Source organism: Somniosus microcephalus, chromosome 16 (genome assembly GCF_052327205.1).
Source record: "Somniosus microcephalus isolate GS21.2 chromosome 16, FLI_Smic_1.0, whole genome shotgun sequence".
Lineage (NCBI taxonomy): Eukaryota > Metazoa > Chordata > Chondrichthyes > Squaliformes > Somniosidae > Somniosus > Somniosus microcephalus.
Genome location: NC_141002.1, coordinates 47,319,073 through 47,335,206, shown reverse-complemented (window position 1 = coordinate 47,335,206; position 16,134 = coordinate 47,319,073). Strand labels below are relative to the sequence as shown.

The 16,134-nt window shown below is 44.8% G+C and overlaps 1 protein-coding gene across 2 annotated transcripts in view; it reads left to right on the top strand.

Moving 5' to 3' along the window:
* The first annotated feature begins 2,895 nt into the window (after positions 1 to 2,895).
* Positions 2,896 to 16,134, top strand: part of tmem121b (transmembrane protein 121B) — a 53,574-nt gene continuing 40,335 nt past the window's right edge. The window contains exon 1 of one of the 2 annotated variants that reach the window (XM_086008924.1): positions 2,896 to 5,813. In XM_086008924.1, the coding sequence (XP_085865050.1) occupies positions 3,394 to 4,542 (1,149 nt within the window). In that variant the 5' untranslated portion in view covers positions 2,896 to 3,393 and the 3' untranslated portion in view covers positions 4,543 to 5,813. Of the gene's footprint in view, positions 5,814 to 16,134 lie in introns of those variants that run through there. The other variant, XM_086008925.1, reaches the window with a different exon arrangement.

Sequence of the window (16,134 nt, the reverse complement as noted above, 5' to 3'; positions counted from 1 at the left end):
GTCCGGAATGAGATGGAGCGTCCTCGCCTTGATTCTAGGGATGAACATAAGTATTGCCATTATCAAGGGGGATTAGTAATAAGGAGAACACAGGATGAGGTGTATTTTAGTGTAGCACATAGAGTTACTAAGCTTGCCATTAATATGAGTACTTTTGAGATACAAAACAAACCTGGAACTCCCTGTGGGTAAAACAATTAGAGGATCCACAGAAAAAAATCTATCTTACAAAGATGTAAGAAACGGGGAGTATTGGAAACGACCGGAGCAGGGTATGCGGCCGGGTTAGCAACAGTTAATAGCTTGGACATAGAAGGAGTAAACGAAGGAGTAGAAGAATTACAAGCAAAAATAGAGAAGTTACTAAAACAAGCTACTGGAAATAGCCGGCAATTGACACTGGCAGGGAAACCAAACAATAATGCAATTGTCGGGGGTGGAAGAGATAGTAGCCCCCCATGCAGAAACAATCAATACAATTATTGATAGACTTAATAATGCTTCTCACCAAACCGATAAGGAACTAATATGTGCCACGTAGGGCTCATGGCTATTGTCGAATGCTCAGCATAACATGAGGCAAATAAATAATGAACAGATCCCTGATTGGATTACTAATAAGGATCTGGAACCTTGGATTGACACAAATAAAAGCCTATGTAAGGAATGTAAAATGGGACAAGTACACCGGGCAGGTGATTGTCTGACCCCATGGACTAAGATGATTGGCTTTCTACTGGCCATCCCACAATTCCCAGAAGGGGGACAACTCCGATACGACGTGATTAATATAGGAGAAGTACAAAGGGAAAGTGGGTTAAATATCATGATGTCCCTACCAAGGCGCTTTGGGAAAGGGATGAAGATAATAAACAGAAGAATGAAACCTAAAGGGGGGTGGTAATGGACGGGTGCCACCACAAGGCAAGGACATGGGTGTGCACTCACCCCCCCCACCGAGGGAGACACATCCGAGTGCGGATTTGCGTAAATTACCAATTGCACCCTCGAGGTTCACCCAAGGGGATACACCGGACCTGGGTAGCATCAAGGAACAATGGGACCTGTTGTGTCACCACAATTGAACAGAAATATGAATATCAAGATATGGCTTATACCATTCCCCAACCAAACCGTTGTATTGGTCTAAAGATACCTATACAGATAGGAAAACCTGGTCATTTGATAATATGAGACTTACTAAAAAGGGTTGAAACTTATGTCATACCAGAGCCCAAGGCAATTCCTAAGTTAGAGGAAGCTTGCCAGAAGTTACGGCAGGAAACGAAGGAAATTTTAAAGTACTATCATAAAATAGAAGAAGGCTTAAAGAAACAACAAAAAGACATTAGTACAACATTAGAGGAAACTCACCCACTTCCTCATATTTTGATAATTGGGGATCAGGATGGTCGGGGACTTTGGGCGCCTCGGTGGTACAAGGCATAATGATATTCCTCTTGATTGTTATTCTGATATATTGTGTATTTTTATTTCTCCAGTGCCTTTGTGCCAGAATGAGTAAGGCCGAAATTGGTGCGGTGAAAGAAGTAGAGCCTGAGGAGGGGCAGGTAGCGATGTTAAGAATGGACAACTCCCCCCGCCTCTCCAAGGCAAATGGTGTAAGACGCGATGGGAAGCCCTTAAATTATATGGGATTAATTGGGCATGGTAATTAAAGACCGGGCCGGCCAACCGTAAGATGGAGGTGGCAGAAGGAGGGTGGTGAATGAGGATTGGTGTGTGATGACAGTCTCGAATTGGCACGTCACACACCCCACGTGGGAATGAGGGACAGGCTTGAGCAGAAAAGCCTCAACCATTAGTGCAGGGTCTAAGGGGCCCCGGGAATGGTTACACCGGAAGGAGTGCATAAAGGAAAGCCCACCCTAAAGGAAAGATCACCATACCACAGGGGGGAAGTCGGCCTCCAAATTAATAAGACATATACATGTATAACCTAGACTGGTAGAAGGCCAGGGAGTGGAAATACATGTTGAACTGTTTTGGAACAATTGTCCAAAAGGTCAAAAGGAGGGACTGAAGTAAGATTTAAAAATGAGCGTAACAGGGCACGTTTAGTAGAACGCAATTGCGCAGCAAAATGTTTAAAGATGAAATGTACTAATTATTCGTATGTTTAATTGCAGAAATGACCATACCAGTTTAGAGAGATGAAACTTACAAAAAGAGACAATGACATAACCCTTTTCTGGAAAAACGAAACTTAGTAGTGGTCAAGAGAGGGTCTCGTTTCTCAGAAATCACATGACCTGATGACTCATTTCCAAGAAATCAGAGGGGCCACAGGCCCATACAGTGAAAAGTGAAACTTATGTTATTGGTTACCTTGTAGAAGTTAGGCACACCTAGTTAGTGATTAATGTATAGACTTTTAAATCGATTGGACCTCTGGAGTAGGAGGTCTCGGAATATGTGTATAACTGTGTAAACCTCAAGAGATTCGGTGGAGTTGGAGCCTTGTGTTGGGACGCAAGAGCCATAGCTCCCCAGGCCTGAATAAACCATTTTTACCTCAATTATTGGGTCTGTCTTTCTTACAACAAGCCAGTGTTGTCGACTTTGTATATCACTCAGTCCACACTTTGGGGGCTTACATCACCATCCCTTAGTTATCGTCCCTTCAACAGCTGTTCTTCTATTTTCTGAATAAGTCTGTTATGAGGTACTTTAGCAAATGCCTATTGTACTGTGTATTTCTCAAGCAAAATGTCACAATTTCTCACTTTCTACTGTAGTATTTTCAAAGTCCATAACCAACACGAAAACCAGTATCCTTCCAGAGAGCTGTCAGGATAGATTGTTCAATGGTTATAAAAGAGGTTCACATTTTCTTCAGTTTTAAAATAGAACCCAAGGCATAAGGAACATTTGAATATAAACCCGAAGCTAATACTGCAAAGTATTTATTGGTTGATTACGCAAATGTATCTTGTTACGGTTTTTATAATAGTTGCAAACTGTCTGCAATATAAATATATATCGGTAAGACTGCCTACAGCCGGCCTCAACAACGACCTGTCACTAGGGAGCACTCTGCAAAGAGTCAATGTACCAAAACTATCAGTCAGCTCGCACTGTTCAATGTCTGAGTGAAAGCTGACAGTTACTAGGGAGATCGCCAACACCAGAGCTCGGCTGTGATGTAGATAATCCCATTAACAGTGTGCACTCTGCTCTGAAATGGCCTCCGGGTGTTGATGCGTCTAATTTGCTGGAGTATTTTAAATCTGGCTACTTTGGTGTGTGCCCCTAACTGGGTGATTCGGCAGCAGTCCCTTCCCTGCAAATCCATCCCTGTCCTTGGGATCCGCCCGCCTCAGCCTGAGCTGCACCGAGCCGCCGGCGAGGGAAGGTTTGCGAGAGGAGACAATGAGCACTGCGGCCGGCAATGAGAGCTCTCGATCGGCCGCCCCACCAGCGACCGTAGCGGAGGGAAACCTTCGGGCGGCAGAGAACGATTCTCTTTTCATCAGGAACAGCTCCTTCAGGAGAAACTCTCAGACCTCGACCGCCAGTCTCAGCCGAGAGATCGGCGCCGCTTCCAACATCAAAGCCCGTCCAGCCTTCATCATCACTTCGGGGCAATTCCTGGATAACCCCTCGGACTGCACCAGCAGCCCCGGGCCGCCCGCCGCCAGCAGGACCGTCTTCTACAAGGGCCTCTGCCTCTTGCTGCTGCTCTGCCAGGGGGGGCTTTTCGATTTCTACCTGATTATTTTTACCGACCTGTACTGGTGCTCTTGGATCGCCACCGATCTGGTGGTCATAGCCGGCTGGCTGATCTTCTTCCTCAAGCACGCCAAGCGGAGGGGAGCCGGCGACAAGGCGGCGCCCGACAGAGGCCAGTTCGCTTTCGCCTACTTGGCCTGGCTGATTTATGTCATCGCCTGCACGCCCAAAATGGTGCTGATCCTGGAGACCTCCATCCTCGACCTGATCGAGCTCAAGGTCCCCCTGGGCACCACCGGCTTCAAAATCGTGGTCATGTCGTCCGTGCCCTTGCTCTACACGCTGATAAACTCGGTGAGCGAAGACCTGAACTGCCACCGGGCGCAGCACTATTACAGCCGGACATGCCTCGACCTCCTGGACAGCTTCACTCTCATGGAGCTGCTGCTGGCCGGCCAGATCCCCAGCGTTTACCTCAAGTACACGGTCACCGCCGTCTACTTCGTCTCCTTTTTCATTCCGGTGCTCTGGCTCTATGAACTCAAGTCATTGCAGCTGGATTACAAGTGCGTCGTGTTCCGCTTCCTGTCCGGTTACGCGGTGAATGCCCCTCTCTTGGTGGTCAGGTGCTTTCTTGTCTTTATTTATGACCAACAGGTCTCAGTGTTCCTGTTCAAGAATGTCTTCTGGCTGTGCTGTGACTGCGTCGAGGTGCTGGAGCAATGTTGCAGTGTGAGACGTGTCCGTAAGTATTCGAGTCCTCCCGTGCAGTTCACACATTGCATTTCAGAGAATGAGATGTGTACACATGGATACGTGAACACCCTGGCAGTGACTGCCCAGTCCTAGCAGCAGCAGGCCTTTCAGTCCAACCTGTAGGATTTATTGTTACATTTTATTTTTTTTGTAAACTCTTTTGTACCTGTCGTTAGGGATGCTTTTGAGTGTTTGTGTATCAATTCGTATTGGGACTAGTATTCGATTCCTGCACAACGAGTTGGATGTGAGAAACGCATTTTCTGGATTAGTTGTGCGTGCTGTCAGGCTGAGCCGATTCCCGTTAGTTTCACGCTTGAAGTCTAATTGGTTTTGTGAATTGCTTACCTCAGTTGTTCACGTTCAAGGCTGGAGTGTGCGGTTTATGTCAAGTGAACATAATCATCATAAAAAGTATGGGAGGCAACTTCAGAATTGTATCCCTTCCAGGCTTTAGATTTAACCAGCCTCCACTGGGCCCATGTCTTGAGCCTGATCCCGATAGTCAAAGGAAACCTAACGCTTACCTCGGTGTAGATTTAATTCTGAAGTCTACGTGCTAAGATGGAATGCAGGTCGATACTGACAGGTTACTGCTTCTTCTGAATTCATTGATTATGCAATTGTCAACATAATACAGTGAAGGCCAGTTATAAGTAGGACTCCGTAACAGACCAGTAATCACAGGGAGCGTGAGAAAAAAGTTCCATATAAGGAATCCACCTTTCATTGTGCTTGTTTTGGAAGTTAACCACCTAATCAGAACAGATAGTGAAACTACAGTACACTGATGAGACCCATAGGATACAGAATAGGGTTTACCCAGAGGGTGCAATTAATGCATTTGTGGGTATTTAAACCAATGCCAATAGTATTGTAATGAGGTGATGAGGAGAAAGATGCACACATTATGCCATCAATTACTAATTTATGGACCTGCACTAGGTATGAAATACTGAGGTGCGTTAGCAACAGGGTCGACTGCACAGTATTAACCTGGAACACGTTATTTAAAAAGAGCTTACGAAAATCAGGAATTGTTTCAATGTCACAGTATTACAGTAGATTAAGATAGCAAGGGTCAGAATAGTTGTTTCAAATTAATATTTGTAGCCCATCAAATTTTGCATTTTACCAAATGCAGCATTAATGAAGAAATGTTGAAAAAAGTCTTATAAAATTTGGATGCTTATTTTAACTAACCTTACTGTAATTTTCATCTGTGATTGTAGTGTTTTTGTATTGAAGTCAGAAGAAAGCCTATTTATATTTGTACGGTGTTTTCCACAGTTGGTATTGAATGTTCACAACAATGTGTATGAAATCCTTTTAAAGATGTAAATAAATTTCTGTTTTGATTTTAAGTTTGTTCAGTTGATGTTATGGAAAATATTTGTTACTTGGAATTTTATTTAGGAAAGATTCATGGCCATAGTGTAGAAATAACAAACATGAAAATTGCAGTATTTTTACAGCTGTTGTACTCTTTGGATGGAAAGGAAAGGTCAAAGCAGGGAACTTAGTTTCGAAGCCATAGTGCCACACGATGGTCTCACAATTCCACTTTCTGCGCATTCAGACAGGACCTAAAAACCCTATATTTGGCAGTCACAAAGTCTGTTTAGAAAAGTTACAAACAGGCTTCAGCGTGTTTGGAAAGCTGGGTGGCACTATGTCCTTTTAGCTATGGTACATGGGTTTGAATCTTTCTCTGCTAGCTGTTAGAGTCATGTGTAAAATAGATTTGGGACAGTCTAAACCAGAGGTGTCAAACATATGTCCTGTGGAATGGGACATGAATCTCCCGGGCAATGCTCCGAACAGTAGCCCCCCCCCCCCCCCCCCCTCACGCCACAGTAGCTCCCCCTCCCCTCCCGACTCCTTGTTCCGTGACGTCATCCACTAAGGGCACAGAGCCGACACCCGCTGAGGGGGGCAACTGGAAACGGAGCTGACTGGTGGAGGGGAGATAGATGAGCTGGACTGAAAGATGGTGAACAGGGGTTAGGGGTTGGGAAATTGGGACCCAGTGCAGGGGGACTGGGGACTTGGAGGAGAAAGCAAGACTGAAAACTAGGAGTTAGGAGATGGCGGGTGGGGGGTCAGAGACCAGGAGAGGGGGGCTCCGGGGAGACTGGGAAATGGGGGGTCAGGGGAATTGGGACTTGGGTGGGGGAAGAGGAGCGGGGGGTGGGGTGGGCGTGGGTCCCAACATTTTCTGCAGAACCAGGAGCAGCAGCAACATGGTGATTGGGAGTGACGCTGAGAGAGGAGCAGTCAGTAAAGGGGTGAGTGAAGCCTTGGGACCTTACTGTGGTAAACTTTCCCTATCCTACCATTTCTTCAGCAGATCTCCATCGGTCCTTTTAAAGACTGTTGCAGAACTGGATAAACTAGTCGGAGCTTGCACAGTGCGTACTCCATCTAATTTTTCATGCATTTTGCAGAAGGTTCCTGAAACAGGCGCAGGACCCTTCTTTGCATATTGACGGTCATCCAATGCTGATTTAATGCAGCCGCCAGGTCCGCCTAAAAACAGTGAGGATTAATATGGAAGTGGCCTTGCTGCTGGCGCAGATTAGGTGCAGGACCTTGTGCCCAGAAATTCATATAAATTGAGCCCGTTTTATGTCCAACAAACGGGCGAAAGGCATTCTGATTTCTTGTGATCTATTTTTTAATAAACAGTTCTCTGGTGTATGACAGGAGGTCAGCCTTTCACTGATAGCCTCCTTAACTGAGGTTATCAGTGTGGTAATTGTGACAGCAGATGGAACAGTGCTCACTGCTAACAAGTAACCCCCTACAAATCTCTGCTGGACGGCAGGATCAACTTCTTTTGGCTCATAGTCCATTTACTGCCCTCCCTCAGTCCTCTGATTCCACTAGACAACCTCCACCAGTGACTCAGCTTTTACTCTGCTAGTTGAATGGCTCCTGAATCCACACTGTTTACAAGACAACTTCATCCCAATGCCGTAGATTTTAACTTTGGACTGTTCTATATCATTTTCTCCCGGCCCTCTATTTATGACCATGACATGCCCATGTCTCACCTAATTTCTGTTATGCCTATGTAACCCGAATTCCCTCTGTGCTCATTTGCGTGTGCATTTTAGCTGCCACTCTGGACCAGAACCCAAAAGTCCTATCTCCCTTTTTTCCCCCCCCTCAGTCCCTTCTCTCTTCCCCCTTCCTGTTACATCACCTTTCATTTTTACCCACTCAGGTACTTTGCCCCTGCCCTGCCAATCACTGCCCCCACCCAGCATTACTTCTCAGGCTTGAATCAACAACTTACATTTAATGTAGCAAAACGTCCCAACGCACTTAACAAGAGTGATACCAATAAAAACATTTTTGACACCGAACCTCAAAAGGAGATATCCAGACAAATGACCAAGAGGTAGGTTTTAAGGAGCATATTAAAGGAGGCGAGAGAGGCAGAGGTGGAGAGGTTTAGGGAGGGAATTCCAGAGTTTAGGGCCTCGGCAGCTGAAAGCACAGCCGCCAATGGTAGAGCAATTAAAATCAGGGATGTGCAAGAGGCTAAAATTGGAAGAGTGCAGAGATCTTGAAACCTTGAATAAGCTCATTGCTATTCTTTGTGCCTCTCCTGGCATTCTCCAAAGGGCCCATCAAGGCTACTGCCTTCTGTACCTATAGAGTTTTAGAAACGTAGGAACAGGAATAGGCCATTGAGCCCCTCGAGTCTGTTCCAACATTGAGTTAGCTCATGGCTGATCTGTATCTTAACTCCATTTATCCAGCTTGGTTCCATAGCCCTTATTACCCTTGCTGAACAAAAATCTATCATTTTCAGTTTTGAAGTTTTAAAATTGACCTCGCCTCAACTGCTTTTTGGGGGAGAAAGAGTTCCAGATTTCCACTACCCTTTGTGTGAGGAATTGCTTTCTGACATTACCCCTGAATGGCCCAGCTCTAATTTTAAGGTTATGCCCCTTTGTTCTGGACTCCCTCACCAGAGGAAATGGTTTCTCTGCCTACCCTATCAAATCCTTTAACCATCTTAAACACCTCAATGATATCACCTCTTAATCTTCCATACTCAAGGGAATACAAGCCCAGTCTATGCAACCTTTCTGCATAATTTAACCTTTTTAGCCCCAGAATTACTCTGAAACTGAACTGCACCCACTCCAAGGCCAATATCTCCCTCCTGAGGTGTGGTGCCCAGGACTGAATGTTGTAATCCAGAAGGGGTCTAACCAGAGCTTTATACAACTGTTGCATAACTTCCACCCCTTTGTATTTCAGCCCTCTTGAGATAAGGGCTAACGTTCCATTAGCCCTCTAAATTATTTTTTGTACCTACCCCACTAGCTTTTAGTGATTTCTGTACCTGGACCCCTAAATCTCTCTGCTCCTCCACAGTTCCTAGCTTCTCACCATTTAGAAAATAAACACATTACAATTTATATACTGATACAATTTAAACTGTTTCTTTAATTTCTGTCTATTTCTATACTTGTCAGCCTCTAAATGACAACTAAATTTAATAAGAGCCCAATAATTCCACAATAGATTACATATGCTTTTTAAAATAAAAAAGTGCTCTGCAATGCAGGCCCATGAATAGATCAATTATTTAGGATTTGTGACTGCAGTGAATGCCTTTTACTGTCAAAAGTAATTAGAGCAGTGAGTTGAAAAGCTTGTAAAAGAGAGAAAATATTAAAAATCTATATAAGATTTTCATAGCACAGAGTAAAGTCGTAACACATTATACACTTTATGTGGCTAAATATTGAAGAGAGCCATGACAGGAAATAATGGATCGTATGCATCTGGAATGAAGATTGGCCATTTTTAAATTGCAAAAATAAAACAAGCAGAGCTTTTTTTGAAAACGATTCCCAAGAGCAGATGTGCTAACAGATTACTAAAAGGCCTAAACAGTATAGAGTCCTTTCTCTATACTTCTGTATCCCAGCTCTGATGGTAAAAGATGAAGGAATTGTGAAACAAATGGTAAACATGGTATGGATCTCCATTCAGAGGACATATGTTATCCAGTTGTTAGAAGTCGCTTGACTTTCAGTAAGTGGTGTGGTGCATGTCCTCTGTTTGGATCCGTACTGCATTTCAGCTGGCTTTGGCCCAGTTTTAAGTTGCATTTTTCTTGATCCCAACTTGGGTTCTCCTTCTGGCCTTGATATGAAAATTAGTGGAGATAAGATACTGAAGTGAGCAGCAATTCAATGACAAAGGAAGAAATGAGATGCAATAATTACTGAGTTATGATCAACAGGACAGTCTTCAAGTTCTTCGTCTGGTTACAAAGGAACGTGATGTAAATTGTGGTGATTTTCTCTGCAACATCACCTAAACCATGCTGGACTTTCTGGCTTTTCTCCCTCTGCAAACCAAAAAAAGTTTGCCAAATGCTTTTCTCATGAAGGTCTTACCTATTTGAAACAAGTAGGCGATAGAATTCATTGGGATAATCAGAAGCTTGCTTTTCCATTTACGATGAAGGATATGCTTTAGGGTTTATAGAATTTTGGTGGAATTTTGATAATACAAATTTCTAATCTCCAAAGAACAATAAAATAGTTGTGCTTTATAATCTGTGCTATCCTATCCATTACATTTTCCATTATACAGAAATGTTCGGCTTAATGGTGAAAATTAAATCAGACGCCTTCTCTGTGCTGCCACTATCTGGAAGGTATTTTCCTACAATAGGTGTCTTGGTCAATGTGATGTTGCCCTAACAAATACTCCATTTATATCATAGAATCATTCCCAATCAAAGTATTTTTGTAATATAACTTGGTTAAGAACATAAGAAGTAGGAGCAGGAGTAGGCCATACGGCCCCTCGAGCCTGCTCCACCATTCAATTAGGTCATGGCTGATCATCGACCTCAACTCCACTTTCCCTCCCGATCTCTATATCCCTTGATTCCCCTAGAGTCCAAAAATCTATCTATCTCAGCCATGAATACTCAAAGACTCAGCATTCACAGCCCTCTGGGGCAGAGAATTCAAAAGATTCACAACCCTCTGAGTGAAGAAATTCTTCCTCATCTCAGTCTTAAATGGCCTACCCCTTATCCTGAGACTATGCCCCCTAGTTCTAGACACTCCAGCCAGGCAAAACCATCTCTCAGCATCTACCCTGTCAATCCCCTTCAGAATCTTGTATGTTTCAATGAGATCACCTCTCATTCTTCTAAACTCCAGAGAGTATAGACCCATTCTACACAATCTCTCCTCATAGGACAGCCCTCTCATCCCAGGAAGCAATCTAGTGAACCTTCATTGCACCGCCTCCAAGGCAAGTATATCCTTCCTTAGATAAGAAGACCAAAACCGTGCACAGTACTCCAGGTGTGGTCTCACCAAGGCCCTGTACAATTGTAGCAAGACTTCCTTACTCTTATACTCCAACCCCTTTGCAATAAAGGCCAACATGGTTCTCTCGCTGCCTGAATCACCCCATTTATACAATGATGTAACAAAAGGATTTTGAAAGGGTGAATAGGGAAAGACTATTTCCTTTGATTTAGAAGTCGGTGATGAAAGATTATCAAGTTATAAGTTGGAAAAGAGGTTAGAAGACATTTCTTTATGCAGAGAGTTGTTGGAGCCTGGAATGCTTTGCTACAGGCAGAGACCATTGTATCTTTTAACAGAAAAGTAAATAAATATTTGAAACCAGAAAAGAGACAGAACTATGGGAAATGCAAGGCAGTGCCATTAGTTTTGGATTTTAAAGTGTGACTTTAAATGAACTAGATATTACGCCGGCATCCAGGTCAGATGAAGCTAGGTCCCTAGTGGGGTCCCCGGTATGGGTGTGTGGGGCGGGGATGCGCCAATGGCCCAAGCTGAGTTTGTGGGGCTGGGAGGGGCACTCCTCTCAGCCTCACAAAAATGAAGAGGAACTCACATTTAGGGTCCTCTTTGCCACCACCTTATGCTGGTCGCAGCGTACAAAACTAGGTTTAATTCTAATTAAAAATGGGCCTACCGCCTGACTCCAGAGGACGCTCTAGCTGCTCAGCAGTAGGTTCCGGTAAACATTGCTGCGATTACAGCATATGACCGCAATGGGGGCAATAGGTCATTCGCACTCTGAAAATGGTGCACAATGTCTTGTTTCTGCCAGGCAGCGTCATGAATAAATTGGGGAATTGGGCTGATAAAGCCAGACAGGTTACACCTGAACAGGGCTGGGACCAATGTCCTTAAGGGGAGGTTAACTAGTGCTGTAGGGAAGGGTTTAAACTAATTTGGCAGGGGGAGGGGAACCAGGCCGTAGCAGCAGAGAGGAGAGACAAGGTGCATAGAAAACTAGGAGGGACAAACAGCAACAGAATAAAGAATAGTGTAGGAAGAGCAGGAATTAGATGGAGGAAAAAAAGCAAAGCTGATCAGCATGAGGAGTTCCACAAATAAGGTTGATGAGCTGCAGGCACAAGTTGCCACATGGGGTTATGATATAGTGGCTATAACGGAGACCTAGCTTAAACATGGGCAGGAATGGGAAGTAACATTCCTGGCTACAATGTATTCAGAGGGATAGGGAAGGGAAAAAGGTGGGAGGGGTGGTGGCAATGCTGATCAAGGATAATATTACAGTCCTGCAGAGGGACGACATACTAGAGGGTTCAAGGACTGAATCTATTTGGTTAGAGTTAAGGAACAGAAAAGGAGCTGTTACATTGCTGTGCGTTTACTATAGACCCCCAAATAATGAGATAGAGGCACCAATCTGTAGGCAAATTTCAGAGAAATGTAAAAATAATAGACCAGTAATAGTAGGGGACTTCAATTACCTTAATATAGACTGTGGGGAAAAACAAGTAAAGTGCAAGGAGGGTGAAGAATTCCTAAAATGTGTACAGGAGAATTTTCTTAATCAGTATGTTTCTAGCCCAACAAGGAAGGAAGCAGTGCTAGATCTAGTCCTAGGGAATGAAGATGGGCAAGTGGAGTGTGTTTCAGTGGGGGAATATGTGGGTAATAGTGATCATAATATAATTAGGTTTAAAGTAAGAAGTCAAACACCAGGTTATAGTCCAACAGCTTTATTTGAAATCACAAGCTTTCGGAGCGCTGCTCCTTCTTCAGGTGAAGTGGAGCAATGCATAAAGACACAGCTTATATAGTCAGAGAATCATGTCAGATGTTTACAGGTAACCTTTCCAACTGCCATTTATCACACCTCGGCAGAGAGATAATCACAGCAGTCAAAGGTGTGAATGGTGTCCAAACAGGTCAGTCAGGGGAACATTACATCAAAGAACAATGAGGTGGGGTCACAAGGGGTCAAATATTGCAGATGCTGGGGTCTGTATGAAAAACAAAAAAAGACAAAAAACATTTTTTTGGGATGGAAATCACAGCAGGTCCGGCCGCATCTGTGTAGAGAGAACAAGCCAATGTCGACTCGAGTCTGGATGACCCTGCATCAGGTGGGGTTACATGTAGCGTGACATGAACCCAAGATCTCGGTTGAGGCCGTCCTCATGGGTGCGGAACTTGGCTATCAGTTTCTGCTCGACGATTTTGCGTTGTCGTGTGTCTCGAAGGCCACCTTGGAGAATGCTTACCCGAAGATCGGAGGCTGAATGTCATCGATGACGACGAACACCTCGCTAAGGCCATCCCCCCGCCTCCACTACTCGCTTTCAAACAGCCGCCTAACCTCAAACAGACCATCGCTCGCAGCAAATTACCCAGCTTTCAGGAGAACAGCGACCACGACACCACACAACCCTGCCACAGCAACCTCTGCAAGACATGCCAGATCATCAACACAGATACCATCATCACACGTGAGGACACCACCCACCAGGTACATGGTACATACTCATGTGACTCGGCCAACGTTGTCTACCTCATACGTTGCAGGAAAGGATGCCCCGGAACATGGTACATCGGCGAGACCATGCAGACACTGCGACAACGGATGAACGGACACCGCGCAACAATCACCAGGCAGGAGTGTTCCCTCCCAGTCGGGGAACACTTCAGCAGTCAAGGACATTCAGCCTCCGATCTTCGGGTAAGCATTCTCCAAGGTGGCCTTCGAAACACACGACAACGCAAAATCGTCGAGCAGAAACTGATAGCCAAGTTCCGCACCCATGAGGATGGCCTCAACCGAGATCTTGGGTTCATGTCACGCTACATGTAACCCCACCTGATGCAGGGTCATCCAGACTCGAGTCGACATTGGCTTGTTCTCTCTACACAGATGCGGCCGGACCTGCTGTGATTTCCAGCCAAAAAAAATGTTTTTTGTCTTTTTTTGTTTTTCATACAGACCCCAGCATCTGCAATATTTGACCCCTTGTGACCCCACCTCATTGTTCTTTGATGTAATGTTCCCCTGACTGACCTGTTTGGACACCATTCACACCTTTGACTGCTGTGATTATCTCTCTGCCGAGGTGTGATAAATGGCAGTTGGAAAGGTTACCTGTAAACATCTGACATGATTCTCTGACTATATAAGCTGTGTCTTTATGCATTGCTCCACTTCACCTGAAGAAGGAGCAGCGCTCCGAAAGCTTGTGATTTCAAATAAAGCTGTTGGACTATAACCTGGTGTTGTGTGACTTCTTACATTTGTCCACCCCAGTCCAACTCTGGCATCTCCACACCAGGTTTAAAGTAGTTATGGAAAGAGACCAAGAAAAATCATATAAATACCCAACTGGAAGCAAGCCAATTTCAGTGATTTTGAGAAGGGATCTAGCACAGGTTCTCTGGAAATAAAGATTGGCCAAACACAGGCCTTCAAGGCGGAGATAGTTTAGGTACAAACCAAGCATATTTCCATAAGATGGAAAGATGGGGCACCCAAAGCTGGAGCTCCCTGGATGACAGGAAATAGAAATTAAAACAATAAAAGGTGAGTAGAAAACCAGGCAGAGTGCAGGGGGAAATTGTAAAATAATACAAAAGGCAAATAAAGAATGAGAAAAGATTAGTGGGTAACATAAAAAGGGAACCAAAAAATCTTTTCTAAACATAAAATGTAAAAGGATAGTTTAAGAAATGGCCAATTAAGGACAAAGAAGGAAATCTTCTTGTGGAGGCAGAGGGCATGACTGAGGTACTGAATGAGTATTTTGCATCTGTCTTCACAAATGAAGAGGTTGAAGATAATGTTGCAGTGGAGGGGGAGGGAGTAGATATTGGATAGGATAAAAATAGTTAGAAAGGAAGTGCTAAGTAGGTTGGCATCAATGTTCCCTTTAAGCTGTGCGGGTGCGCAGCACTCGACCTCCCGCACTGTCGGCATGCCAGCTTTTCAATAGGAAAAACCGCAGTATTTTGAATGGGCCGCCCAGCTCTTAAGGGGCCGCGCACCCCAAAAAAATTAACAGAAACATTGGTTGGCATCCCTCAAGTCACACAGTCCAAACGGATGCATCCTAGGTTGCTGACGGAAGCAAGAGTGGAGATAGCAGAAGTTCCGACCACAATCGTTCAAACCTCCTTGGATATGGGAGTGGTGCCAGAAGACTGGAGGATTGCAAATGTTACACCCCGGTTCAAAAAAGGGGAGAGAGATAAAGCTGCTAACTACAGGTCAGTGAGTCTAATGTCAGTGGTGGGAAAACAACTAGAGATCATTGTCAAGGACAAAATTAATTCTCACTTGGAGAAGCATGGGTTAATAAGGGACAGCGAGCATGGATTTGTTAAAGGCTGCTTATGAGGCAAGCAGTTTTCTTTTCATAGCTAGGCTCCTAAAGTCCTCATCTCTGTCCTGCTCCAGCAAAGCTGGGAGAGGGGCTCGCGTTCCAGTGAGCTGTCTCCTGGGCCGTGAGTACCTGCTGCTGCTGCTCTCTCGCACCACATGCAGCCCCCTCTACCTCACCATCTAAATCACGTGGAGTGCCAATGTCCATGCTGGTGTTTGAGAAGGATGGAACACGCGACACTGCATCCTCAGGAGGATTGTCCTCCTCTTCTGAAGTGTCTTCAGTATTGCTGAAGCTGACGAAGTTGTTGAGTGGTGTAAGGAGTGTTGGCAAGTGTTGAGAGGCTGGACATTAGTATATTGCCTTCCCCGATGCTCATGGCTTTACCTGGGTCACTCATCTCCAGGGCTTTGTGCTCCGTTTGGGTGAGGACTATTATGTCGGTTACTCCCCTCTCCTCCTCCTGTCTTGCTAGTCTCCCTGGTATTATGGTATTGGTCTTGTCTGGCATTAAGAGACTGCAAGAGATGAGTGGCTGTTGAAAATTTAAGTGGAGATATGTACAGCTTAAGCTTATAATGCATGTGCTGAGTGCTGGAGAAACAAGATTGAATGAGGATGGGGAGGTGGTGAATGTGAAGTGTGGAAGGAGTTGCTGGTTCTGCAAGTGCTAGGATGGGATAAGAGAATGCTGTTCGTGTGTGATGTGAAGAGAGCAAGAACCTCTTAGCCTCCGCTGTCTAGGCATGCAGGCTAGTTACCCAAAGGATGCTCCTGTGGGAGCTGGGGAACAGCAGCTCTATTCTTGCCCTGACCACCTTCACCAGGACGGCATCTGAAAACCTGGGGGGCAGCCCTCCGACTCATTACAACGACAGCAATTCTATTGCAAAGAAATCTGGTATCAGGGACTGCAACCTTGCTTTAAGGGATGCATTTTCACTTTAAGTATGTCTTGGGTGGCCTGTCAGAAATTGCACAGCAAAATTGGGCAG